We start from the raw sequence: 26869 nt of genomic DNA, 5'->3' as shown, positions 1-26869 counted from the left end.
TTGTTACCGGAAATGTTCGGTTAATGAAATGTTTTGTTTTGTACAGACGAAGTTAGTTTTGAAAAAGGTTGTTTAATTAAGAGCACACAGTGTGTTTTGTAGACGATGTCCCAATTTTAGAGTTAAAGTGTGTTTAAATATCCAATACTTATTTATTTTTTTAAAGTAAATTTCCACCTCACTGTTGATAGCATGCTAGCTCTGTGGTTAGCATTGACCAAATCTTGTCAATACACTTGTTCTACTCAATTTTTTGTGATTTTGAAACAATGCTGGGTTACTTGGCAGCGAGGAGGGCTGGTCTGGATGACCCTCTTCGACTCAGGCGTGTGGAATCGACGAGAAGGTAACCAAAAGCACGTTGCTATCAAGTAAATCAGTGTAATTCAATATCCTGAAGGATTTGTGTGCATGCACATGTCAGTATCATGTCATGAAACGTGTTTTTGCTTCGTGATACGTGCACTATTAAAACATCTGTGCTACTGGAGGAAGAATTGATACAACGTGTTATATCATTCACAATAAATAAAACTTTCTCGTTCTTCCTCTTTGATAGGGTCCTAAGCCTGCAGCTGAATGCGGACCGAGACATGGACAGAATCCACGCAAACGGTGTCAACACAATTGACATTGAACTAATAGAAGGGAAATAGTGAGTCAAATGTCTTCCTTTGTTTGTGAACTACAGCAATTCCCCTTATAAATGCAGCGCACACGATTAAATCTGGCCTCAAAATATTCAGTACAAACTTGGTTACAAGACTCATGACAAGGTAAAATAAAGTATCCCCTTAAGAAACAAACATACAACTTCATTGTAAAACCTTCCTTCAAGTAACTATGGGTTGTCTCAATTGTAATGTATTAATTCGCTTATGGACAAATAGGCACATTGAGGTAGGGATGGCAGCTTGAAAATGAATCTTCAAAACGCGCTCCGATCCGATGATGAATATTTTCATTGAACCAATGCTCCGGAGCTTGTCTTAAGTCACATGACAGATGACGTATGAAACTGGAACTGTTTCGTTTCCTGATTGAAACACCCCCATTGGTAGTCTAATTAGGTGAGTCACTGACACTGGCAGTCTCCATTCTGACAGGTGACTGACTGAGACAATTTGAATTTGGGTGCCTCATTAGTTCATAACTGTGCTAACGAATGTATTTGTGGGGCGTTGTCGCCATGGTTCGTGTGTGTAATCCTTGTTGAGTTGCAGAGAAATCTATTTTGTTTGATCATTAATGAGCAAGCAAGGAAGAAAGGTAATTCTGAAATGTGGGAACACTATAATCTGATCACTCCTGATTAGGTATGTGCACTGTCTATAAACACGTAACATAGGAAATGTTATTTTTTAAAAACTACATTCATTAACTAAAAAAAGTAAAGTTCAGCATAGATACTGTGGACAGAGATGCTTCTGATTCCAGGAGGTCAAGGAATTCCTCAGCAGATACAACAATGGATGTGTAGCGATCCTGAACTGATTTACCACTGAGCAGAGCAAAAATACACTCATTTACTGGCAAAAACATCAAAATGTGTACCCTGGCCTATTCCAGTTAGCAAAACATTTTTATACACGCCAGCGTCATGCAGGGTACCCGCGGGTTATTAAAAGTATTAAAAAAGCATTGAATTTAGTTTTCCATTATTAAAGGTATTAAAAGTATTAAATTAGCTGTCGTAAGTCTGGATTTTTTTCACCGTGGTTTTAATTTTGAAGAACATCTCAGTGCAACCTAAATTATATCCGTGACAAAGTTTTTTTTTTTTTTTTTTATCCATAACGAAGATGACGCGTAGAATTCCTATGATGCACTGCACTACAAATCATAATGCACCTCGTGCGTGCACGCTGATAGCATCATTAGCATCAACATCACAACAGCAGGCAATCGCACAGTACTGTGTGCTAACGTAAGGAACTGCTCAGATGCGTTGCTATGTTCGACGAAAGCCTCAACAAGACAACCAAGTCCAAACAGTTGGACCAGCATGTGAGGTATTGGATCGGCGACCAAGTCGCATCCAGATACTTTAGGTCGCAGTTTATGGGTCATGCGAAGGAAGTGGACCTGCTTAACATTTCAAAGTAAGTTGCCAATTTCTCCAATTAAAATGTGTTTGATGCAATACTGTATTTCTGCACGGTTTGCCTTTCGAATGAATGTGAATTTCTTAGTTTTAACTCAAGAGTTAGCCATGTTCAATGGGGTATTGGCAGGTGCACTAGCCTTAGCATGGATAAACCGGAGTCGTAGATCCACCATCACCCTCAGATACACAACACGGTTGACATTATTATTGGAACGAGTGGGGGGTAACGTTGATCTGAATAACATGGCATGGTGATAGGCAAATTATAATGTAGTCGATAGTAAAACACCTCCTGGTATATTTAAATGTTTTTCTTGATTGAATAAGAGTATGGATTTTCTCTATCTGATTAAAAGAAATGTCTTCAATAGCTAACAAAGGATTAACGTGTGTTTTGTATACTTCTTGTAATGTGATAAGAAAAAACAATTACCAAGGGAAATGGTCATGTGTAGCTTTTTTATTTTTGGTAATTATAGGTAAACTACTGCCATTTAGTGGCTGTTTTTAAACTTTCACTGCCAATTGCAAGATTTTCCCAAGCACTTTACAGTTAAGGTGACCAACTTGCCAATCACCAACCTACCACCTTGACTAGGTCCTCTTAAAAGGGAAACCTGTTGTATTTCAAATGTAATTTCTGAAGTTGCTTTACAAAAATAGTGTAAAATCCATTTTATCCTGGGAAAAAAAAATCTGAAAGACCTTTTATTTAAATGTGTTTTAATTGTATCTTCAGTAAATGTGCATTCTTTTGTCAAACACACTTAGTAATTGAGGTTAAATTTGATGTTCAGTGCTTTATTTTTTTAATATGATTCAATATTATCTAAATAATGGGTGCGAGAAAAGTATTAATTTTCAGTTGAAATAGCATTAAAAAGGTCTTAAAAGTCTTGAATTTAGATTTATCAATCCTGGGGGGACCCTTTCTTGTGTTCCTTGTAAGTGAGCATTTTCCAAATGTAGACAAGTTGTGAGCAAAAAATAAATAAATCGACTCTATCCAAAAAGTGTACAGATAATAATGAAATAGAGTTTTCCACATAATGGCAGTAGTTATACAAGCACACCGTCAATTTTTTTCTCCCAAATCGCTCTCAATAACACAAAACACAGTTATACAGTGGGGAGAACAAGTATTTGATACACTGCCAATGGGAAAACCCATTGGCAGTGTATCAAATATTTGTTCTCCCCACTGTAAGTCTTTATTAGTGATTCATTAATCTTTATTTGCATTAGTAGTCACCCTCGTGAAATATTCGCCTAAGCCATATTTTAACAAAAAAAAAAGACTTTTTAACCATTACATTTCCTCAGGATGCTGGCCACCTATGCTAAAATTTGCTATACCACTTGGTTACTGTTAATGAAGCAGCATGTACTGAACCTATTTTTGAAGCAATTTGCCCAGGTGGTTTGGAGCTTTTAAAAAGTGTCATTGGCCATAACTACATTGAGATATTACTCCCAATCACAAAATTAGCATAAAATTATGAGAGTCCGTGGAGCCAAAGTAGCCGATCACATCAGTGGAAAGTCTACCTCAACATACTACTAGATCAGTTGTGGCAAGGTTTAGTCCTCGAGATCCTGAATCCAGCCTGTTTTCCATGTCTCCCTCCTCTAACACGCCTCAATCAAATGATCCGCTCATCAGCAAGCTCTGCAGAAGTCTGACAATGATACTGATTATTTGATTCAGATGTGTTAAAGTGAGACATGGAATACAGGCTGGATTGAGGCTCTCAAGGACTGGACTTGGCCACCCCTGTACTTGATACTCGTATTTTATTAAAAAACAAAAAACAAAAAAAAAAACACATTTGTCGCTTGGTATTTGTAAATTTACATAGTCAACAATAGTGAGCAAATCTATTTTTCCCTTACCCATATAAAATAATATAAAATATTTGGTGGTCAGGCAAAGCAATAAAGAATTCCATAACTGCCATCCTGTGTTTTCTCTGACGGCAATATGGTGGCTTAGTAGCAGCAGTGTTTAGGCAACATTTTAGGATGTTCCAGAAAAAGCACAAAAATACATTGGTACACACGATTAAATGAACTTTTAAGCCAATAGGTACAGTTTCTGTTCCACCAATAGTGTGTACATACTTTGAATTTCCTAATATTGACACTGCAAGTAGGCGCAGTTTGTTATACACTATTTTTAAACAAAGTGTTATTTAATCAAAGAGTAGTTTAATGTCTTGAGTGTGTATTATTTAGCATGTTGTCTGGAGGCGCCGATGGAGTGATTGTCATCTATGACCTGGAGAACTTCACTGGGAAACCACAGTACACCTGCAAAGCTGTTTCCACGGTTGGCAGGTGAGCCTAAGCACCATTTGCATAGTTTGCCCACTAGAGAGCAGCATCTTTTTGACCATTAAAACCAAATGTAATCATATACTTAACAGTTTTCAATATAATTAAATACAGGTCCAGCAAGTATGTCCACAAATTCAGCGTGGAGACGGTCCAGTGGTATCCTTACGACACAGGCATGTTTGTATCCAGTTCCTTTGACAAGACGATGAAGGTTTGGGACACTGAGACTCTGAAGGTAACTCCCACACCAACTTAAAACATGGAACCAAGTAAGTTAGTGCCTAAGATGTATCATAATTGATTCCCCCTAAATTCAGTTTCTGGTCTGCTATGTATCCCTCCATCTGTTTTGTATTGCACTTGTCCTCATTAGGGCGACAGGTGAGTTGGAAACTTTCCCAAGCCGATTTTGTGCAAGATGCGGGCTACATGCTGGACAAGTATTCAGTCAATTGGAGCGCACATAAAGACAAACAAGCGTTGACATTACACCTATGGCAATTTACCCACCTTAATGTGATGTAGGGGTAAAAACTTCATTGTTTCTTGGAATGTGGGAGGAAACAATACTTTTTTGTTTGATTACATGCTTTGGCAGGTAAAGAAATAATGACGATAAACCCTATATACACTATACAGTGTCATTATGTCAAATAATGTAAAAAAAAAAAAAAAAAAAAAAAGTCAAATAAAAAATGAGGGGATGAGTAAGTACACAGCTGATTATTTTTCCATTAGGTGTCATATTTGCATAAAATTAAAACAACTGATTTTTAGTAAAATCACATTTTTCTTTCGTGGTCCCCTGTTTTCCTATTTTTTTGTTTTGTTTGTTTGTAATTGTTGTGTGTTTTACTTTATTGTCTGATTCATGCTTTCAGCCTACTTATGCCACAAATTATTGCAGACGGCCTACTCTGTGTTGAGCTACAGTTTCAGCGGCCTCACGTTTGGCTAAAGGGTTCACAGAAGGGAATGGGAAAGAACCCACTGAAGTTTCATGTGTTCATTTTTTGTCTCCCACATACCACTGCACTGATACCTTAGTGATCATTTATAGCATGTGTTATACATTTATATATAAAAAAGTATATTCATGCAAACAGACTACAAATAGCAAACAGACTACAAATAGCTAAATACTGTACCTCGTCATATATTACCTGTTTCAACATAATAACTTGTGACACAATTATTTACAGCTGCCACACCTGTTGCTCTTTGGCAGTCTGCAAGGTATTTTACCATATATATGAAGTGTTTCAATCCTGTGTACTGTTGCCTTAAAACAAGTCTTGCAAACAAGTGTTTTTTAGTGTCGAGTGACTTGCCATGCCTGTCAGTCTGGTAAGAAAATATTGCCATACTATGCTATGCGCAACTCAGTGCCATGTAAAGCTCGTGGGTTAGCCTTAACAATCTTTTCTCAAGTGTGTACAGCACTCAAGCAGCGCACACCCACTGGAAGGTATCACTGTTTTTTTGGTAGATGCAGTGTATCACAAAAGTGAGTACAGATATTTAGATATCTGCAGATATTTAAGTATATCTTTTCCTGGGACAACACTGACAAAAAGACACTTTGACACAATGAAAAGTAGTCTGTGCGCAGCTTATATAATAGAGTTTTTTTATTTTCCCCTCAAAATAACTCAAAATATAGCCATTAATATCTAAACCCCTGGCAACAAAAGTGAGTACACCCCTTTGAAAAAACTTAATCCCTAAATGTCCAAATTGAGTACTGGTTGTCATTTTCCCTCAGACACACAGCGTATGGTCTGAGCACTAACAGGCTGACCCCCCACCTCCAATCTCTGCAGCAATGCTGACAGCACTCCTATAACGAGTCACATGACATTTTGGAGGGAAAATGACAAGCTGTACTCAATTTGGACATTTAGGGATGTACGCAGTTTCTATGGGGATATTAATGGCTATATTTTGACTTATTTTGAGGGGAAAATAAATTAACTCTATTACCGTATTGGCCCAATATAAGACGGCTCTGATTATAAGACTCCCTCTTTTTCAAGACTCAAGTTTGAAAAAAGACTTTTTGAACACCAAATTAATTTTTATACAGAAAATAATTACAGTACATCTGAAACAAATGATTATAACAACATATTTGAGAGAAAATGCATGTTATTTTGCCTCATTCAAATCTTAATATCTGAACATTTAAATATGTAAATTTAAGTGCGATCACATTCGTAAATGAATGGCTTCTGGTTTTTGTAATGTAAATAAACCAATCTATTGTGATAAAACAACAAAATTGCAATAACTGCATTAACCATCAAAGTGAAGTCTAACTAACTGTAGTCTTGAAACAAATCTGAATAAGGAAAAACATTGCAATAAAAAATTGCAAACTGGTTAAACTTGAGTGTAGCTGAGATCTGTCATGATCAGAGGTTGCGCTAGATTTTTTCGTTGTCTGTCATTTTGACTGACAGGGTCATAAAAATCCGGTCATAGTCTATTTTTACCCGTCACTTAAATTTTTAAAATTATAATAATGAAATATTCAATAGCAGTGTTGGTCAAAAGCGGTGCATTACTTACTCAACTCTGAATAAATTGAAGAAACTACCAGCCATGTTGTGTCTACTCTCTGCTCTGATGATTTGTCATCCAAGACTCTGGGTGCGTTCAGGTTTGAGAATAGCGCACGTACTTCTGACTCCAAGCTGTTTGTCCCTGCTCATTCAATTAGGCTACGTTCATACTACAGGTCTTAATGCACAAATCCGATTTTTTTGTCATATCCGTTTTTTTGGCGTGCCCGTTCAGACTGCTTTTGTCCATTGAGACCATTCAAGTATTACGCATGCGCTCTAATTCGCAGTCCGACACGCGCCGGTGCGCAGAAGCATCAAAACAAATGACAAGTCATCCGTCATTCCAGGGATATCATATTTTGCTTTTCAAAAGGAGGAGACAAATAACAGACATAAATAATCCCCGTTTAGGCTTATATTCACAGTTTATATGGATCGATAGCATGCACGTACTGTCTGTGCATGTCACACACACATACGGGCAGTTTGCCCCGACTCTCCAAGACGGGCTGCAGGCAGACCCCTCTCCCGACTCTCGGCCGTGTAGGAAATGTTGAAATATAGCTCACATAGAGCAGAGAGAAAACCGATCATTCTCATGCTTATCCTCAACCCATTTTTATTTTTTTATGACTGTTGTCAAGCCTTGCCCTTACCCAAAAGTCGTGTTCACTACAAGCTAGGCGCTAATAACGCACAGCTGAAATCGGATTTGGGACACTGGACGGTACAGACTGCCGCGACAGTCTGGAAAAATGTGGCCCAGATCGGATTTGAACCAAATACAAAAATGACCCAGATCGGATTTGAAATGGTCCACTTCTATGCGACTTGTCCCATTCAGACCGTCAAGTTAATGCCTGACTCGAGTCGGAAAAACACGAAAAAATTGGATTCGTGCATTAAGACCTGTAGAATGAACGTAGCCTTAGACAATGCTCTCCAAAGCTTCCTAACATTTCTGTGTTTGCTACACCTGAATGCTAGTTCGGACATTTTTCCGAGTAAGGCCAACGACGTCATGCATCAAGAGAGACAATAGTTAATTGATATGCTCACTCGCCATCCTGTGGTCTGGGGTGTAAATTGCAACCTGTCAAAATGACGGATGGACTTCAGTTTTTTCCGTCACCGTTTTAAAAAACCGGTCAACGACGGAAAATATTCGGTTAACGCGACCCCTGGTCATGATACAAACATAGCTTCAATGACATCTGGCACCATTTACTGTCGTGAATGGGTATAATGTCTAGACCTCGAATATAAGACGACCCCTACTTTTTCAGTCTTATTTCAATGCAAAAAACACCGTCATATATTCGGGCCAGTACAGTATATAAGCGGCACACAGACTACTTTTCATTTTGTCAAAGTGTCATTTTGTCAGTGTTGTCCCATGAAAAGATATACTTAAATATTTGCAGAAATGCGAGAGGTGTACTCACTTTTGTGATACACTGTAGGCTCCACATTAGTTGACTGTCACTGTATGTGTCGCCCTTGAAGACAGATTTGCACTCCGTGAGCTGTTGCGCATTTTTTTTTAAATTTACAGTTTATTTGACTATAGTTTACTCTGGAGTTCGTCACACTAGTCAAGAAATGCATAATTTATGACAATGCATTTAAAACACCTTCATGACCAGCCGTCACGCATCACAAGGTGCTAGTGCTCATGTGAACAACAGCTTCAAAACGTTTTGTTTCGTCAGCTTTCTTCAACTTTTGTAGCATGCACACAGCCTTTTACTCAGTTTTGGGTAATACTCAGCTCAACAGTCGTCCTGTTAGGTTCGCTATAGACAAAAAAACAAACTGTCTTAAAAATTTTCAGACCCATTTCTAAGCTCCTGTTTCGGTCTAAGAGCTTAAAGAAGGTGGTGGCTGAACATCTGTCATCTTAGCTAGATTAAAATAACATCCATAAGACATTTCAATCAGGAATACGCAAACTTCACTCTACGGAAACAGCTTTACTGAAAGTGTTTAGCAACATTGTGATGTCCCCTCATACTGGTAAATTCACCGTTCTCGTCCTCTTGGACCTGTCCTCAGCTTTCGTGGTTGGAGTTATTCATTTTGGATCATACCTGATTGGTTAAAATCCGATACATGGCAAAAGCATACACCACATACACGAAAGTATTTTATTGATATGCATATTGCACTACACCTTATGATATATTGTGATATATAATTTTTGCGATGCGCCTGTGTTGTAAAAGTTTCCTCAACACCTGACTTGATATAATCATGTAAACTTTTTTTTTTTTTTTTTACCCTGATGTCTCTTGGTGTTCCATCAGCCCGCCGAAGTGTTTGAGTTTGAGGGCAACGTGTACAGTCACCACCTGTCCCCCATTGCCAGGAAACACAGTCTCATTGCAGGTATGTCACGAGTCACCATGCACTTGCTGAACAAAATGGAATGAGCTGAAGCTTGCCAAAAGGGACATCTGACTATACCCCTTTAAATAGACGCGACCACACCCCTTTTACTATCCTTTACACCAGGGGTCCCCAAACTTTTTCCTGTGAGGGCCACATAACTTTTCCCATCTCTGATGAGGAGCTGGGGTCAGTTTGTAACAGAAAAGGTGTGATGATTGCAAGAGTGCCTAAATGTAAAAATGTATTGTTTTTCAGAAAGCCACAATCAAATAACCCTTTCTGGATTCTTCACAGATCAAAAGTAAATAAGAAAAAATATATATATAATATAATACGTATAAACACTATTAATTAAATAGATAATAACCAAATAACCCTCTCAGGGTTCTTCACAGAAAAAAGCCAGGAAATGAATAACACTATTGGGAAAAAAATATATATATATTATTATTATTATTTTTTTTTGTTCAGGGGGCCGGACCAAATGTGAATACGGCCCGCGGGCCGTAGTTTGGGGACCCCTGCTTTACACCTTTACACATGTGCCCATCAGAGGTCAGAAGTGGAACATACGCAGGTTGCCTCTAGATCCGACCTCAAGTAGAGAGGCACGTGTGATGTGAGGTGTACGTGCTGTACCACCCCATCACCAAGCAGGAACAACTGGTTACCCATACCAGCTGCTGTCATACCGGTACTTCCGAGACACAAAGTTCTCTCTCTCTTTCTCTAATACATGCCTAATTGTAGCTCGAAAAAAAAGTCATTTTTGAATGAATCTGTTTTTAAAAGCCAAACACAATTAAATTACATATTTATATCTTTGCTGAATTTCACCTGCTTCATTTGATTTAAATCCCTTTTGATTGCTTTGGTGGAACTCTTGATGTAAACTGTTGGTAGTTGTGTTGCAATTCCACCACACCTTGTTTCTGAGAACCTGGGAGTCAGGTTTTGGAACTTTCTTCAGTCACCGCTCCCTGTCCAGCTTTGCAACCAGAATTTTTGTTCTAAATAGAATTTGTGACAGAATGCAATTTCTATTTTGTGTTTGTCTTCTTAGTTGGCACCAAGAATCCTAAAATTCAGCTGTGTGACCTGAAGTCTGGTTCAAAGATCCACGTACTGCAGGGTTAGTGCAGTATATACAATGTGTGAAAATTGTTACTCTGTTGCTTCCCACCTGATTTCTGTGTGTGAAAGAGCGAGATAATATTTCCACAAACTCTAGTGCAACACATTTGAATAAACTTTCAGAAACTGCCGTTCATATTTGCTTTGGTCATGTTTTTCAGGATGTTCAAATGGTCAGATATTTTTAAGCTTGATAAATATGCACACACACACACAAAAAATCACAAAGGGGTAAATACATTTTTTGCAATGCACTGTCCCCACTTATACAGGGCCACCTCAATAAATTAAAATATTGTTGAAAAATGAATTAATTTGATCAGAAGTGTAATTTATACTAATTTATTAAACGCATTACAAAATACTTTTCAAAAGACCGTTTCCCACCTAACTACTAGATTAAAAATAATGATTTATTGATTGTGTGTGTAGTAAATGATTGGTTTTAGTACAATATTGGGGGGAAAACATTTTTTTAAATGATATTCTAATTTGCCTCAATGCAAATATACACACCCAAACACATAAAAACTCCATCTAATTGAATTGAATGAAAAAAAACTTTATCCTCACTCCACACAGGTCACAAAGCCGAGGTCCTGTCTGTGCGATGGTCACCAAGATACGAACATATCCTAGCCACCGCCAGGTAAGCATTGTTTACCTCCTATGATACTTCTATTTGGAATTTCTTTAAATTCAGAAGCAGTTTTAATTGCTTATTTCCCCTTTGGCTATTGAAGTGAAATGATTTATGTGTAGTATTATGTTTATGTTATGATTTGGTGCAACTAAAATTTTAAAAATTTCATTCAGAATCTTATGCTGTTGCCACAATTTTGTCTTCTGTGTCTGCCAACATAAGCCGACATTTCGGCAAACTTGAATTTGTTGTTTCTTAATGTGTTAATTTGTTTGTTTTTTAAATATCCCAGTATTTGCACATAATTGTACTTTTTTCTCTGTCTAGATCGTTTAAAAAAAAAAGTTTTATTTACTCAGTATTTGCGTATTCTTTTCACTGAGTACTTTTATTACCTCTATTTGAGTGAACTTTCTGGATGATTACTTTTACCTTAACTTGACTAATCTTATTTTGAAGTCATGCTACTCCTACTTGAGAACATTTTTTGGTTACTCCACCCATCACTGGACATTGTACACTCTTAATTTTGTTTTTCACAAAGAAGAGATTCATTGAAGCATGGCATGTATTTGAGTGAATCCCACTTATTTTTCATACACAACTTGTACTGGTTTTTATTATATTTTGCAGCTGTACCTAGTGAAGTGTCCAGTGAGTCCAGTTTGCCCACAGAGACCCATCACAGAGAAAAATAACAGGCACTGGATCATTCCACAATTTTTTTTTGTCGCTCCCCTTCTCAGCCATCTGGTCACATGGCAGCCCGGAGTCAAAGATGATGGCAGCACATCTCTAGCTCTACATAGACATGTCACTAAAACATATGGTAGATGCAGCCCCCCACCTGTTTTATGCTACATTAGACCTGCTAATTAATCTAGTGGGACCAATGTGCTGCAGTCCCTTTGGACTGTAAATGATTTTGAAAACAACTGGCACAGCTTTAAAAGGCATTCAGATCTACAATTCTATGTGACTATGCAGCTGAACAGGACAAGATTTAGAAACAACAACTGGCACAAAAGACCCCCTCTGTGACACCTGCCTGATATTCAATTTGGCTGCAAGTTAAATCCGTACAGATAGAAAAGTGACAAAATTAACAATAGATAGCTACACTTGCACAATTCCTTCTTCATAGACACAATACAGAACCTTAATTGACATGTGAGTGCCTGAACATATGAGTTTTTCTACTTAAATATCAATTGGTTATTACTACTGTTTCAATTGTCTTGTAAAATGTAAAGGCAAGCTTCAGATCAGCGTTGTTTTTGCCAGCCCTTTAAATTTTTGTCTTAGTCTTTTAGACAAAAAATACTTATAAGTCTTTGTCATATTTTAGTCATTTGAAAGTGTGTTCGTCTTCATCTGGTTTTAGTCGACAAAATGTCATACAAATTTACTCAAAATGTTTTCGTCTCTAAAATTCAAAGGTTTTAGTCCAAAAATAAAGATTTCCGACAATTACGAAGGAACATAGACAGACAAGCACATATTGTAGCGTCTGCAAGGACAACGCGTGATGATAATACTCAGGAGGAAAAGCAGTGCATTTTTTTTCAATTTAACCCACCTAGAAGCCACAAACGAAAAAGTAGTCCGAGCGTTTCAGATGCTCGCCACGCTAAAGTTGATGCTAATGCTAACACGACAAGTTAGATTAAGTGTGTGATGATCACTCAGCATAGACCTTTAAAGGCTAATGCAACATTGCATATTCTTTCCTGCCAAGATAAGAAAACAAATCATACAATGTGTTTCCAAACAAGCTAGATGGAGCGCAGCCTAGCTTGAAACACATCTTAAACACCGGTGAGGAACGGTGCAGCACATTTCACATGAGTGACACGACCCAAACACTGCTAAGATGCAAGCTGATGTACTCCACGTCATCGTCATTCTTGATGAAAACAACACTGCTTCAGATATGTAGTTGCCTGAGTGAAATGACAAAAAATGCAGCAGATACAGTACTGTTATGTCTTTTAACTTGCCTCAGTAAACAGCCATATTTTCATTAATATGTGGCTGAATGGATAGAATTTGAATATAAACATTTAAAGTCTTGGCTCTGGTCGTTGGAGAGTGACTGTCGCTGGCCAAGTGTTTCTATTAAAACCTCCAGTGGCCTTTGGTGAATGGGAGTGATTGAAGCGCAAAGTGGAGAGTTACGTGCACAAAAGGGGCAGTGTGACGTCATCACCAATTTCGAATCTGCTCGTTTGCATAGTGGTTTGAGCTGCGAAAGCAATTGCAGTCAAATCACAAACCACATCAATGATAAACATTTAACAGGTCACGCGCTAATTTTAATCTTATGTTTGAAACAATGGGGGGGGGGTCGAATACAATACAAGGTCACTTTATAACAGTGGAACGTATTTTTGTGGGGCTGGAACGGTTTGATGGCATTTCATTTCATTTCATTTGTCTTTTCCAAGTGCTGACAGCAAAGTGAGAGTGTGGGATGTACGTCGGGCATCAGGTTGTCTGTTTACGCTGGACCAGCACAATGGTGACAAGTCAAAAGCCGCCTCTGAAGCAGGTATGAGTCCAGTTAGGTTTAACCCTACTGTAGATGAAAAGCTTGTTCCATAATTTAGCTCAATATTCAAATAATGTGCTGTTCCTCTTTTTTTAAAACTCAATTTTATTCATTATCTTTTTATTTTTTTATTTTTTTATTGAAGCCAGTCATTACCTTTTTAGTTGTATATCCTGATATTTCCTCATATAAAGAAGACAAAAAAATGGCAAGTATGGGAAACATTTAGACGAATCTAGTTTCCTTGATTCAAATTTCAAGCTTTATCATGACCCACATTTCTAATTGTAATTGTGACAGCAAGTTGGAACTGACTTTGGTAGTTGAGTAACCAACTGTTTCCTGTCACTACCTAGTGAACACGGCACACAATGGCAGGGTGAACGGCCTGTGCTTTACCAGTGATGGCCTATACCTGCTCACATCTGGGACTGATGATCGCATGCGTTTGTGGAACAGCGGGACAGGGGAAAACACTCTGGTATGTTACTGGAAGACTATAATTAAATGACGTGGAAATTGCTTTCTCATACTCTATTTGCAAAACCTGTTACGTACTTATTTACCCTTTTATAATATGACATCATCTTCTGAAATATAGCCTGGGGAAACTGGGATATTTGCCTTAAGCGCTTAAAGCCGCCCCCCGCTCTGATTTCCTACTTGGCCGACTTGTGCCAAGGTTACCATGGTCGCCCCCACACACACCCCCACATGCACACACCTCCACGCATACTCACGCTCTTTCTGTCTCACACTCACACTTTGAAGACACAGTCACCTAAGGGGTAGATGACATTTCTCATAGGAACAGAGAGCAACAGACCTCTGAACTGGCTCATAGGTAGAGCAGTAGAAATTAGATAGGCACAATTTAATGAGAATTACTAAGCACATTTCCCAAACATCATCCAGTGAAGCCTTCAATTCATCCGTGGCTTAAACTGTGACCCATATTTTAGGTGGTATATACTCAGTCTTTACCCATCCCCCTCAGGTAAACTATGGGAAAGTGAGCAACGAGAGCCGCAAGAGGCGACAGTTCACGGTGTCGCAGGGCTGCAGTCCAGAGTTTGTATTTGTACCATGCGGCAGCTCGGTGGCCGTATACGGTCTCCACACTGGTGAGCTGGTCACCATGCTGAGGGGTCATTACAACCATGTGGACTGCTGTGAGTTCCATCCTGACCACCAGGTGAGATGTGCCCGAGTGGACAATCTTTTCCTTTCCTCGGTTGTGCTTGATGGGCTTCATTTGAGTTTACCAGTCAGAGAAGGAAACTGCAAAATTCAAAGAAATACATCCCATACCATTTTCAGTGTAATGTGTCATGCGCATGTTATGTTTGTACTTCACCATTGGAATGCAGTCAAACTGCTTAACACCCATGTTTAAATCATGCTCCACTGGTCTCCATGATCCTTTCGCATGGTTCTCTCCTCGTTTTTCGTGTGTTAAAACAGCTTTGTGTGAGCGTTATCACATATTTTTCATGAGATCAACCTAGATTTGTTTTTTAAACTCTGTACAAGTAGGAAATATGATAGGATTTTAGTGGTGTTTTTTGTGCCCCCCTCCCCGAAACATAAGCACTAAAAAATATTAGTGATGCACGATGATACATTTTTCAACCAATACGATAACTGATAGTTTCCTCCTCGTTCCAACTGATACCGATAACCAATAATTTCCTCCTAGTTCCAACCAATAACGTCAAGCCGATAATTCTACTTAATGATTTATGTAAAATTTTAAAGTATACACAAGAGAAAATATTAGTTTGCAAAAATATTATTTATTGCTCAACATCAGATGTGAACAAGTAGTAAATTCCAACATCTAAATAAAGACAGATTGTCTGACATTGGGTAATGGTAAACTTTTGGCAACAATTACTTACAGCGTAAATACCTAAGTTGCACAAAAATGCCTTTAAAAGCAAGCCATTCCTAACATATAACATTACTACACTGCAAAAACACACCTCCTTAAAACTAATTAAATTCCCTTGTTTTCAGTGTAAATCTATTGGAAATAAGTGAAATTATCTGCCAGCACTTCAAGTATATTTCACTCAGATTTCTTGAAGAAAAATAGCCATCTGAAAATAAGCTTAACAGCCTAATTTTAAGCAATAAATGATTATACCTAATCCTAAAAAAAGTCAGAAATGTTAAAAAATGTTCAAGAATAGGTTCAAAACATTATTTGAAAGGATTTTTCTCTTGATTTAGGTGAAAAACGGCCTTTTTTTTTTTTTTAAGATGCATGGGCTTAATTAGAACAAATGGCAGTATTTACTTCAAGTAAGTGGAAAAAACTGCAGCATTCATCTGTTAATTAGTCTTTGACATTCAAAACAAGATGGGGAAAATTATTTGAATAGATTTAAGAAGAATGATCTGATTAATACGTCATAGATTTACAGTGTACTGAATGCATTACTGACTGGCTGACTTCTTGTGAGTGGTTTGGTGCATATTACAATTATCATCTAACCATTGTGCCGAAGCATGCTTACTTGACATCACTTGCCCAAATGTCCGTGGTGAAACTCATGTAATCGGCATGTTTTTCACGAAGAATGGTGGTCGTATAAACTGCATTATTTTTTTATCCAGGGCTTGGGCTCTCCGATCACTTAGGTTAAAAAAAAAAAAAAAAAAACGTCTCTCCTCCGGCATCCCCTTCCAGCCGCCCCGCCGCCGTAGTGCACGATGAGTTGAACCAGAGATGAGTGGCGGCGGCAGCTACAGTGGGGCAAATAAGTATTTAGTCAACCACTAATTGTGCAAGTTCCCCCACTTGAAAATATTCCCAGCTAGTCCCAGCTCTCTGTAGGTCATTCACTAGGTCCCCCCGTGTGGTTCTGGGATTTTTGCTCCCCATTCTTGCTATCATTTTGACGCCACGGGGTGAGGAGGGAGTTGAAAGTCCGTGGTGCCCAACAACACCCCAAAACAGTACTGCTCAAGAGGAGATCTGCATGGAGGAATGGGCCAAAATACCAGCAACAGTGTGTGAAAAGCTTGTGAAGAGTTACAGAAAATGTTTGGCCTCCGTTATTGCCAACAAAGGACAATTTTACCATATTATGGTAAAATGAAGACACAGTCACCTAAGGGGTAGATGACACCTTTACCATGTTATTAATGGACAATTCTTTAAAAATCAAACAATGTGATTTTCTGTTTTTTTTTTCCCACATTCTGTCTCTCATGGTTGAGGTTTACCCATGTTGACAATTACAGGCCTCTCTAATATTTTCCAAGTGGGAGAACTTGCAGAATTAGTGGTTGACTAAATACTTATTTGCCCCACTGTACGTTCGTACCGGTGTTATATCCACCCACCCTGGCCGTCTCGCCGCGGCGTATTCGGGGCATGGCTCTGCTCCGGACGAAGGTGCGTGCCGTGGAGGAACGCTCGAGAAACCGGGGTGTTTGCCGGAGGTCCCGCCGCCGGGCAATCAGGCTTAGCCCGCCTGCCCGCCCCGCCGGCGGCCTACCAGACCGGCCAGAGTGGCGGGCTCCATTGGAAGACGGCTACTTGTCGACTATCGGTCTCCTTGCCGGTGTTTAGCCTTAGATGGATTTTACCACCGGCTTTGGGCTGCATTCCTAAACAACCCGACTCCAGGAGGGCCGCAGCGTCTCTCTATCGTCACAAGCCCCGTAGTTTAGCTTAGTTAATGTGTGTTTAGCTGTAGCATTCGCGCTAGCAGCAGCCTCGTATTCCTTCCAAAAATCATTTTGATGCAGTTTTAAATGGCTGCTGGGTTAGTGGTGTTGAATGAGAACTCTATCTTTCCGCCTGGAGGAACAAATGCAGTGCATGTTTTGCAGATGGCGAGAGCGACGTTTGTTTACCACACTGAAAACAACCCACGTTGGTGAAATCGTCCATAATATTGCCTCAACTCTGTTGTGTAAATCCGCCTCCTCTATGACGCCATACTCCTCAAACCCTCCCCCCTCAGGGGCTTCAGAAAGAGGAGGGGTTGAGGAGGCGGCAGTGGAGAAGTGGACAAAACTGCTTCGTTTGCGCAAATTTGGAGGCTAAATCAAGTATATAATTATCGGTTGAATTTTTTAAAAATTTGGATTATCTGTGTGACGTCATAATTGCCATTATCTGCCGATAATTATCGGTAACCGATATTATCGTGCATCTTTAAAAAATATCTTTCTTAAACATTTTCTTTCTTTGTAACTTTAAGTTACTGGGTTCATTTTAATCACACAAGGGTAATTATACTTAATGGTACATATTTAATATTTTTTCAATTACCTCAGTAGAAGAAAATACAGATTAATCGTAGAAAAAAAATTAGACTAATTTGTATAAAATGAATAGATGAATTAAAATAACATTTATAATTTTTCATTTGTGTTCTTTACAAAATATATTTTCTATATGTGTAGGAGCTGTACAGCGCAGGTAAAGATGGTAACATCCTGGCATGGGTTCCAGTTCTGCGAAGCCCAGATATTGAGGAAGACGCAGATAAGGTGACACCCATTTCAACTTCCAAAAGCAACAATTTATTTCCGCTACTGATTATAAGTTATTTTTTCACATGCATACAATAGACTTGGCCATAAGATATGTCCATATCTCACCCTTACTGAACTTACAGTTGAAGCTGGAGGTTTAAATAGTATATACAGTACTGTACAAAAACACCCTTTTTTATTTTTATTTTTTTGTCTGTCTGATTTCAAATCAGACTAAATCTCTCCTGTTTTAGGGCAGTCAGGATTACAAAAATTCTTTAATTTTGTTAAACGTCACAATAATGAGAGAATTTCTTTTAGAATATAGTGTAATTTCCTTGGAGGGGAAAAGTGTATACATTTCCTGAGTATCGAGTAACATTTCCTTTGAACTGCAGTACTTGGGTTAAACGTTTTGAGTAACTTTCCACAAGCTTCGGGCAGTAGTCGGTCGCCTTACTTGAACATGCCTTTTCAGATCAGCCCACAAAATTTTAATGGGATTTAGATCAGGGTTTTGTGATGGCCACTCCAATACATTGATTTTGTTATCCTCGAGCCACTTTTTAACCATTTTGGCAGGATGCTTGGGGTCATTGCACTTTTGGAAGACCCAGTTGTGTCAAAGTTTTAGCTTCCTGGCTGATGTCTTGAGATGCTGCCTTAATATCTTAAGGTAATGTTGTTTCTTCATGATGCCGTCTATTTTATGAAGAGCTCCATTTCATGTTCCAGGAAAACAGCCCCACAAAATGATGCTCCCATCTCAATCCTTTATAATTGGTATGGTCTACAAGCTTCTGTCTTTTTCCTCATTAGCATTGGTCATTATGGCCAAACAGCTCCTCTGTACTTTCGCAGGACATGTCTCCAGTAGTTAACATCTTTGTTTTGGTGTCTTTTTGCAAATTGTAATCTGGCTTTTTTAATGTTTCTTTAGGAATAATGGCTTTATTCTTGGTGAGTGGCCTTTCAGCCCAAGTTGGTGCAGGTTTTATGGTGTAACGGTGGATAATAACACTTTCTTACCACCTTTATCCAGCATCTTTACAATGTCTTTAACTTTTGTTTTGGGCTTGGTTCACACATGCTGGACAAAAACCCAGATCCTGTCTCGTTCCTGAGCAGTGTGATGACTGAACATCCCTGTGATGTTTATACTTGCATATAATTGTCTGAACAGATGAAAGTGGCACCTTCTAGCATCTGGAAATTGTACCCAAGGATCAGCCAGACTTTTGGAGCTCCATGATTTTCTCCTTAATTTCCTTGCCGGTGTCGTTTGATTTTACCACAAGTTCAATGAAGGAAGCAGAATGTTTGAGTTGTGGGCTTAAATACATCCCCAGGTGTGACGTCAATTAACTCACATACTGTAACCTATCAGGAGCCTTCTTATCAACTAGTCGTCTCCATGTTTTTTACAGACAGTACATTTGTGTGTGTAAACCTTTGACCTTGAAGAAAAAAATATAAAACTAGGAAATTACTACTTAGAAATTCTCTCAATATTTTGGCAGTTTAAAAAAAAAATAGAACATTTTCGGGAATAAACTTGACAATGTGAGACAAATAATGAAATGTGTGTTTTTGCACAGTTGCATTTAGTAAACATGACACAGTTTTACTCTATACCCTATCATGCCAAGAATGTAAAACATGAAGATAATGTGCTATTCTGTACATACTGCACACACACACGCACACTTATGTCACCATTTTCTCTATTGTTAAGTTTGCTAAGTTTTGAAGAATCTTCATACAACCAGGTCATTTCATTCTAAGGGCATTGAATTCTTCACAACTGAAATTTTCTGATTGTCTTGAAAGGCATTTCGACTCTCATCCAAGCTCTCTTCACCAATTCATACAACAATGCTTAGCAAAGCACTATATAAAGATAGGCTAGTGCTGCCAGTTCTAAGGCAACTAAAACATCCAGTTATGATTGATTCAATGCCCTGAGAGTTTTATTTTAGGAAACACTTACCCTTTGACAAAGGTTTTCAGTTGTACCGCTGTAGCTCTTCTTGGCTTCACATAGAAATGCAACGAGTTTCGGCCTCTGCATTTGCCAGCTCGGGCTTGCTAAACAACCTCTTGTAGTTCGCTCCCTGTAGTCTCAGTCTGCTTTGTACAGCAGTTAAAAGTTTTGTCTAGAAGTTTTGATGACATGAAACTTTGAACACCTTTACCATGTTATTAATGGTCTCTGCATCCAACAATAATATTTTTTCTTGAACGCCGGTCCTTTTATTTACCAAACTGAAAATAAGAGAGGCTCCTAATTTTACATTATGCATTTTTAAAAGATATTAAAGGAAGATGGTGAAATATAAACAGGCATACACACTGTGCAATAACAGTGGCAAACTACAAGGGTTGGACAAAATAATGGAAACACCCAAGATTTTGGCATCATAATCATTGAACATAATTGTTAAAGAATGGCATGAGGAAAATTCTAATAAAATTTAGCATCTCGTATGGCTGGCAAAATCCCCAGACCTCAACATTATTGAGCATTTATGGTCAGTTTAGAGATTCAGTTAAGACGTCAATTTCCATCGCCATCGTCTCTGAAAGAGTTCGATAGTATTCTGAAAGAGTTCGATAGTATTCTAACTGAAGAATGGCTTAAAAGTCCTTTGGAAACAATTCACAAGTTGTATGAATCAATACCTCGGAGAATTGAGGCTGTAATTGCCGCAAAAGGCGGACCTACACCACATTGAATTGCTTTTTGTTTTTAAAGGTGTTTCCATTATTTTGTCCAACACCTGTAGGTAGAAATGTTGATTTGTGTAGCTCCCCAAAAGATACATGTGTATTCACACAACATTGTAAAATGATAGCAAGCCATTTACTTAGGTGTACAATTGTATTTGAAACTTTTACAAAGCCCAAATTTTATGAAATTGAGACATTGCATAAAATTTGAAAGAAAACAATTTGTAAATCCCTTTTAACTTGAATACATTGCAAAAACAATATATCTAATGTTCAAAATGATGAACTTAATTGTTTTTTTGTTTTTTTTTTTGGGGCAAATATTCTCAAATTAAAACACAAAACATTCCAAGAAAGATGGAGTAAGAGCAACAAAAGACTGGAAAAGTTAAAGAATGCTATGAAAGACATTAATTGATAACATTCACAGGTGAACAGGATAATGAATCAGGATAATAACAAGTGAGTATCATGATTAGATATAAAAGGAACCTTCTTAAAAGCTCTAGCAACTGCTTGAGTTGAAAAAAAAGTCCACCAGTTTACGAATACTTCTCAACATACGATTCCAAAGAATTCAGGAATTTTATCATTTACAGTCCAGCATGTGGAGAAATACAGTGGGGCAAATAAGTATTTAGTCAACCACTAATTGTGCAAGTTCTCCCACTTGAAAATATTTGAGAGGCCTGTAATTGTCAACATAGGTAAACCTCAACCATGAGAGACAGAATGTGGAGGAAAAAAAAAACAGAAAATCACAGTTTGATTTTTAAAGAATTTATTTGCAAATCATGGTGGAAAATAAGTATTTGGTCAATACCAAAAGTCCATCACAATACTTTGTTATGTACCCTTTGTTGGCAGTAACGGAGGCCAAACGTTTTCTGTTAGTCTTCACAAGCTTTTCACACACTGTTGCTGGTATTTTGGCCCATTCCTCTATGCAGATCTCCTCTAGAGCAGTGATGCTTTGGGGCTGTCGTTAGGCAACACGGACTTTCAACTCCCTCCTCACCCCGTGGCGTCAAAATGATAACAAGAACGGTGAGCAAAAATCCCAGAACCACACGGGGGGACCTAGTGAATGACCTACAGAGAGCTGGGACCACAGTTACAAAGGCTACAGTAACACAATGCGCCGCCAGGGACTCAAATCCTGCACTGCCAGACGTGTCCCCCTGCTGAAGAAAGTACACGTCCAGGCCCGTCTGCGGTTCGCTAGAGAGCATTTGGATGATCCAGAAGCGGACTGGGAGAATGTGTTATGGTCAGATGAAACCAAAATAGAACTTCTTGGTAGAAACACACGTTCTCGTGTTTGGAGGGGGAAAAAAATACTGAATTGCACCTTACCCACTGTGAAGCATGGGGGTGGAAACATCATGAAAATCTGTGGAGGGAGTTGAAAGTCCGTGTTGCCCAACGACAGCCCCAAAACATCACTGCTCTAGAGGAGATCTGCATGGAGGAATAGGCCAAAATACCAGCAACAGTGTGTGAAAAGCTTGTGAAGAGTTACAGAAAACATTTGGCCTCCGTTATTGCCAACAAAAGGTACATTACAAAGTATTGAGATGAACTTTTGGTACTGACCAAATACTTATTTTCCACCATGATTTGCAAATAAATTCTTTAAAAATCAAACAATGTGATTTTCTGTTTTTTTTTTTGTCCACATTCTGCCTCTCATGGTTGAGGTTTACCCATGTTGACAATTACAGGCCTCTCTAATATTTTCAAGTTGGAGAACTTGCACAATTAGTGGCTGACTAAATACTTATTTGCCTCACTGTATATGCGAGTACAAGTAAAGTAATTTTTGCATTGCTTTGTGGAGTAAAACGTTGCAAAATCATTGATCTAGAGGTTTAAATTGCTAACAAATCTTGACAGAAAACCAAGATTAAATGAACTTGTTATTACTCATGGAATATTGAGTTTTGTTTCATTTTACAGGGTGTCAAATTATCAGTGAATCCCGCTTTTCAGGACGCATGGAGCAGTGATGAAGACTAAAGGCCCTTTCAAAGTCCTCTTGGTTTTCTTGGTTGTCGTCACAGAGCAGCAAGTGAGGACAGCAGAGTCCCGGTGCAAGCGTGCCCATAATTGAAAGCGCTTGTGTTGCAGCCTACCAGGATGTAAAAAGGACGTTATTAATGCTGGCTGGTCTAGTGATATTAACAACCCTTTTTGATGTCACCGTGACATCACTATCCAATTTATCAATAGCATGCCAAAAAGCATTCCATTGCTGTGCCCTCGGAAAAAGTTATACAACTCTATGATAATGATGCTTCAAGGTTTCACCAATGGGCTGTGATTTGACTTGATTATGGTCCTAGCAAACTGGTGGATTCAAGGACTACTGAAATCCTTGTGAAACAGCAATCCTCACATCATGACGTATTTTGGGATAGTGTCTGATTGACTTGATATTTAAAGTGTTTGGACAGTGAGAGGACTGTTATGCATATGTGAACTGTCAAGTCTTTACTTGCGTTTTTATTACACGTTTTTCCGCCGCCACCCGTAAATCCAAGAATGAGAGTGAACCTTGAATTTTTAAAGCAACGATAGTCTTTTGTCATTCTATCTACAAATTAGCATCTTTGTGTATGTTGGGGGCCTTTATGCTGAAACTTACAGCGGGACAAGAATGATACCGAGCAATGCCTTGCCCTGATGCCCTTGAACACATTAGCATTTTATTTAAAGGTGTAATGTATTATTATTTTTTAAGTGTGTTCTTTAAAAAAAAAAATCATTTAAATTTGAAAAACTTTTTATTTTTATGCAGTATATCCTCCAAACACTGCTGCGATTGACTGTCAACCAGTTCGTCCCTGCCCATAGTTAGCTGCAACCTGTGAGGATAAGTGGTTAATAAGATTAAAGAAAAAATGAAATACTGCAGTTTTTGTTTAAAAAAAAAAAAAAAAAAAAAAAAAAAGTTGATTTTTTTTTCTCGATCAACTTGTAAATAAAACTTACAAACTTTACAAAAACTATGAATTTGGGGGACATTATTACATTTTGAATACTCTAATAGAAAAAACAATTCTTTTTAATATATACATCCATATATACTGTGTGTATATATATATATATTTATATTTCAAATCTTTCCTGCTGTAGCCTTGTGCTTATGCCGATTACACTCGGATCTGACACAAACTAGCTACAACAAGTTAAAGACCTTGAGTCACACATAAGAAAACAACATAGGATATAAGGAAATAACAAAGAAAGAGAAACCCTGCTGAGGTTGTCTCCACAGTGCTGTGTATCAAGTCTTGTGACCTTAAACAACTCATCACACAACTCACTTTCCTCAGGTTTGAGATAGAGTATCACATTGGGCCAAAGTTGTGATATTTCAAGTCAGCCTGCATTTTTCCATTTGAGAAGAATCAAGCACTGTTTCAGCAAAGCCAAAAAGGGTAATAATTACCCCTGACTACCAACCGATTATCCTAAACTGTCCAAACTACAGCCCGCTGCCGAGTTTTTGTTGGCCCGCAGCAAGATAGGAAAATATAATTGAATATGGCCTACACAAAAAGCTTGAATTCAGCTTACTTTCTGTTACAAGACTCTGCTTTAACACTAAATTAAGCTAGTCACTTGATCTGATCAGTGCCTCTCCATTAGCTGGGGTCAAAACCTTACAACATGTTGATATCAATGTGGAAAACAGAAAATTCAGTATTTTATTTTCTTTAAAAAAAAAAAAAAATACAGCCAATGTGATCATGGGAACTGTCTTGGTTGTGATTTAGTGATAAATACAGGGCGATTCAAAAAGAATGTGCCAAAATCATCACGCATTTATTCATTTTAAAATCACTGCAATAGACTGAATTATTAATTAATAAAATTAATTAATAATTTAATAAGAATTAAAAGTCTTTTTAACAAGTAAATAATTTTAACAAATCAAAAGTTATATCGGTTTGATGTTGTCCGTGCCGCTGGAGGCGGTCACATTAAGCACTTGTAAAGCATGAAATAAAAACTTGGAAGTTATATGCAATCCTTGTATCCAGCTAGTTATTGTTTTTTTTTATATATATACCACAATGGTTTTGGGACATTCTTTTCTTTTTGAATCAACCTGTATAATGTAAAACGTTATATATATAAATATATATGTATATATGTACATATATATATATGTGCATATATATATGTATGTACATATATATGTGTGTGTGTATATGTATATATATATGTGTGTGTGTGTGTGTGTGTGTATATATATATATAATATGTATATGTAATATTTTGGTTAAATGGAACGCAAATATATTGGAAGGTGCCAATGAATAAGGTTGGTAGGTACTAGGTACTAACTCCCTTTTTAAAGAGGAAATGTGAACTAAGGTTGACCAACCATGTTTTTTAATAATATCAATGGCTAAACAATTATACGCATATTTTCGTTTTTTTTTTTTTTTTAACGCAACCCTTCCAGATTCTTTGTTTAACCCATAGCAACGCCCTTGACAACGAAAATGCTTTTCTTCGGAAATTACGTCACACCAGGAAGTCTGAGGGAAGTCTGCCATAGAACAGTATTGTTTGTTGCATTGCTTCTCGGTAAGATGCCACGGCGGTGTGTGGCAATGTTTTGTTCTCACTCAAACGAAAAGTTGTATGAGTGGCCAAAGGATAGCAGGGCACCTAAATGGACATCTTTCGTTCGCACGAAGCGAATGAATTTCACGCCATCATCGAGTAGTGTTCTCTGCTGCAAACACTTCGAAGATGCCTGCTTCCTTAACCGGTCTGCTTATGATCAAGGATTTGCCAAAAAGTAAGAGTGGTTTTTGGATAGATGACTGATGACTTTGTCAAAGCACAGCTGCCAACTGTTTTGGAATGAACAGTATGAGCTAGCGTCGTTCGCCGAAAGTTAACTCGTGGCAATCCCTGATCATAGTTGTTGTTGCGTTCGCTAGGTCAAGCGTGTTTAAATTGTGCGTCATCTACGATCTTGTCCGAATTGTTAATTCACTGTCAGTCGGGAAAGGGGTGTGGATGTGCATATAAGCGGGTCGGCGTCGCGGTAAGTCATGGTCACGTTGCCGTAAGAGACACACACCGCCGGTGAGTTTGTGCACATTTATTTGTATTTGTATTATGCATTTCCACCTTCATGCTTCAAGCATTGCATTGCATTTGTACGGTTTTTATTTCATTTTTATTTATTTATTTATTTTCCCTTCAGGCATGACAAATCCAAACAAACATACAGCATTTTTATGTGTTTACAATTAATTCAACCCGAAAAGAAAAGGGCTGACGGGAGAAGCCGAAGCTTATTGAAACCCGTCCCCAGTATACCATAAAGGACGCAGAAAATATCAAATATCAAATTTTTGACATTCAGATTTCGTAATGATCACAAGTTTTTTTTTTTTTTTTTTTAATAATAACCATCCCCTCTGATTGTTCATTATCCCAATAGTCCATAGTTGATCGATGTGCTCGTTATGTTGATTAGATCCAGTAGACTAGTTCATAATTTAGTACTTAGTTTATTCAGTTGATTCGATCCAGAAGATAGGGAATAGCTGAGGACCAATGGTAGGCCGTGTCCGCCACACTCCTTATGTTGACTTAATCCTCGTCGCAGTTTTGTTCCTTGCTGACTCCCGACGAACATTCATCTCAAGGTTGCGCAGTACAGTTCGGTGTTTCTTTCACGGTGATCGCTTAATAGCCTTCTAGTTTGTGTTTTACGTACGAGAGCCGCTGACAAGTGGCAACAACAAGCGTGTTGGTTTTAATGTCTGGCAGCGAATCAGCGAGCGCGCAGGTCACGCAGTGAATCATGGGAAATGTAGTCTCGGGACAACACTGAAGTGGTGCTTTGTAATCTGTTCGGTTGTGTGAAAAAACTACAT

The 26869-nt window shown here is 38.2% G+C and overlaps 1 protein-coding gene across 1 annotated transcript; it reads left to right on the top strand.

The window, feature by feature from the left end:
• Positions 1-4: 4 nt before the first annotated feature.
• On the top strand, positions 5-25207 carry ercc8 (excision repair cross-complementation group 8). Its single transcript, XM_057832018.1, has 12 exons — positions 5-346; positions 560-655; positions 4343-4444; positions 4556-4679; positions 9318-9399; positions 10466-10534; positions 11119-11185; positions 13627-13730; positions 14087-14211; positions 14728-14925; positions 18156-18242; positions 22917-25207. The coding sequence occupies exons 1-12, from the start codon at positions 270-272 to the stop codon at positions 22974-22976; spliced, it is 1191 nt and encodes a 396-aa protein (XP_057688001.1). The 5' UTR covers positions 5-269; the 3' UTR covers positions 22977-25207.
• The last annotated feature ends 1662 nt before the right edge of the window (positions 25208-26869 follow it).

Source organism: Corythoichthys intestinalis, chromosome 3 (assembly GCF_030265065.1).
Source record: "Corythoichthys intestinalis isolate RoL2023-P3 chromosome 3, ASM3026506v1, whole genome shotgun sequence".
NCBI classification, from domain to species: domain Eukaryota; kingdom Metazoa; phylum Chordata; class Actinopteri; order Syngnathiformes; family Syngnathidae; genus Corythoichthys; species Corythoichthys intestinalis.
This window is presented reverse-complemented; position numbering and strand designations above follow the sequence as displayed.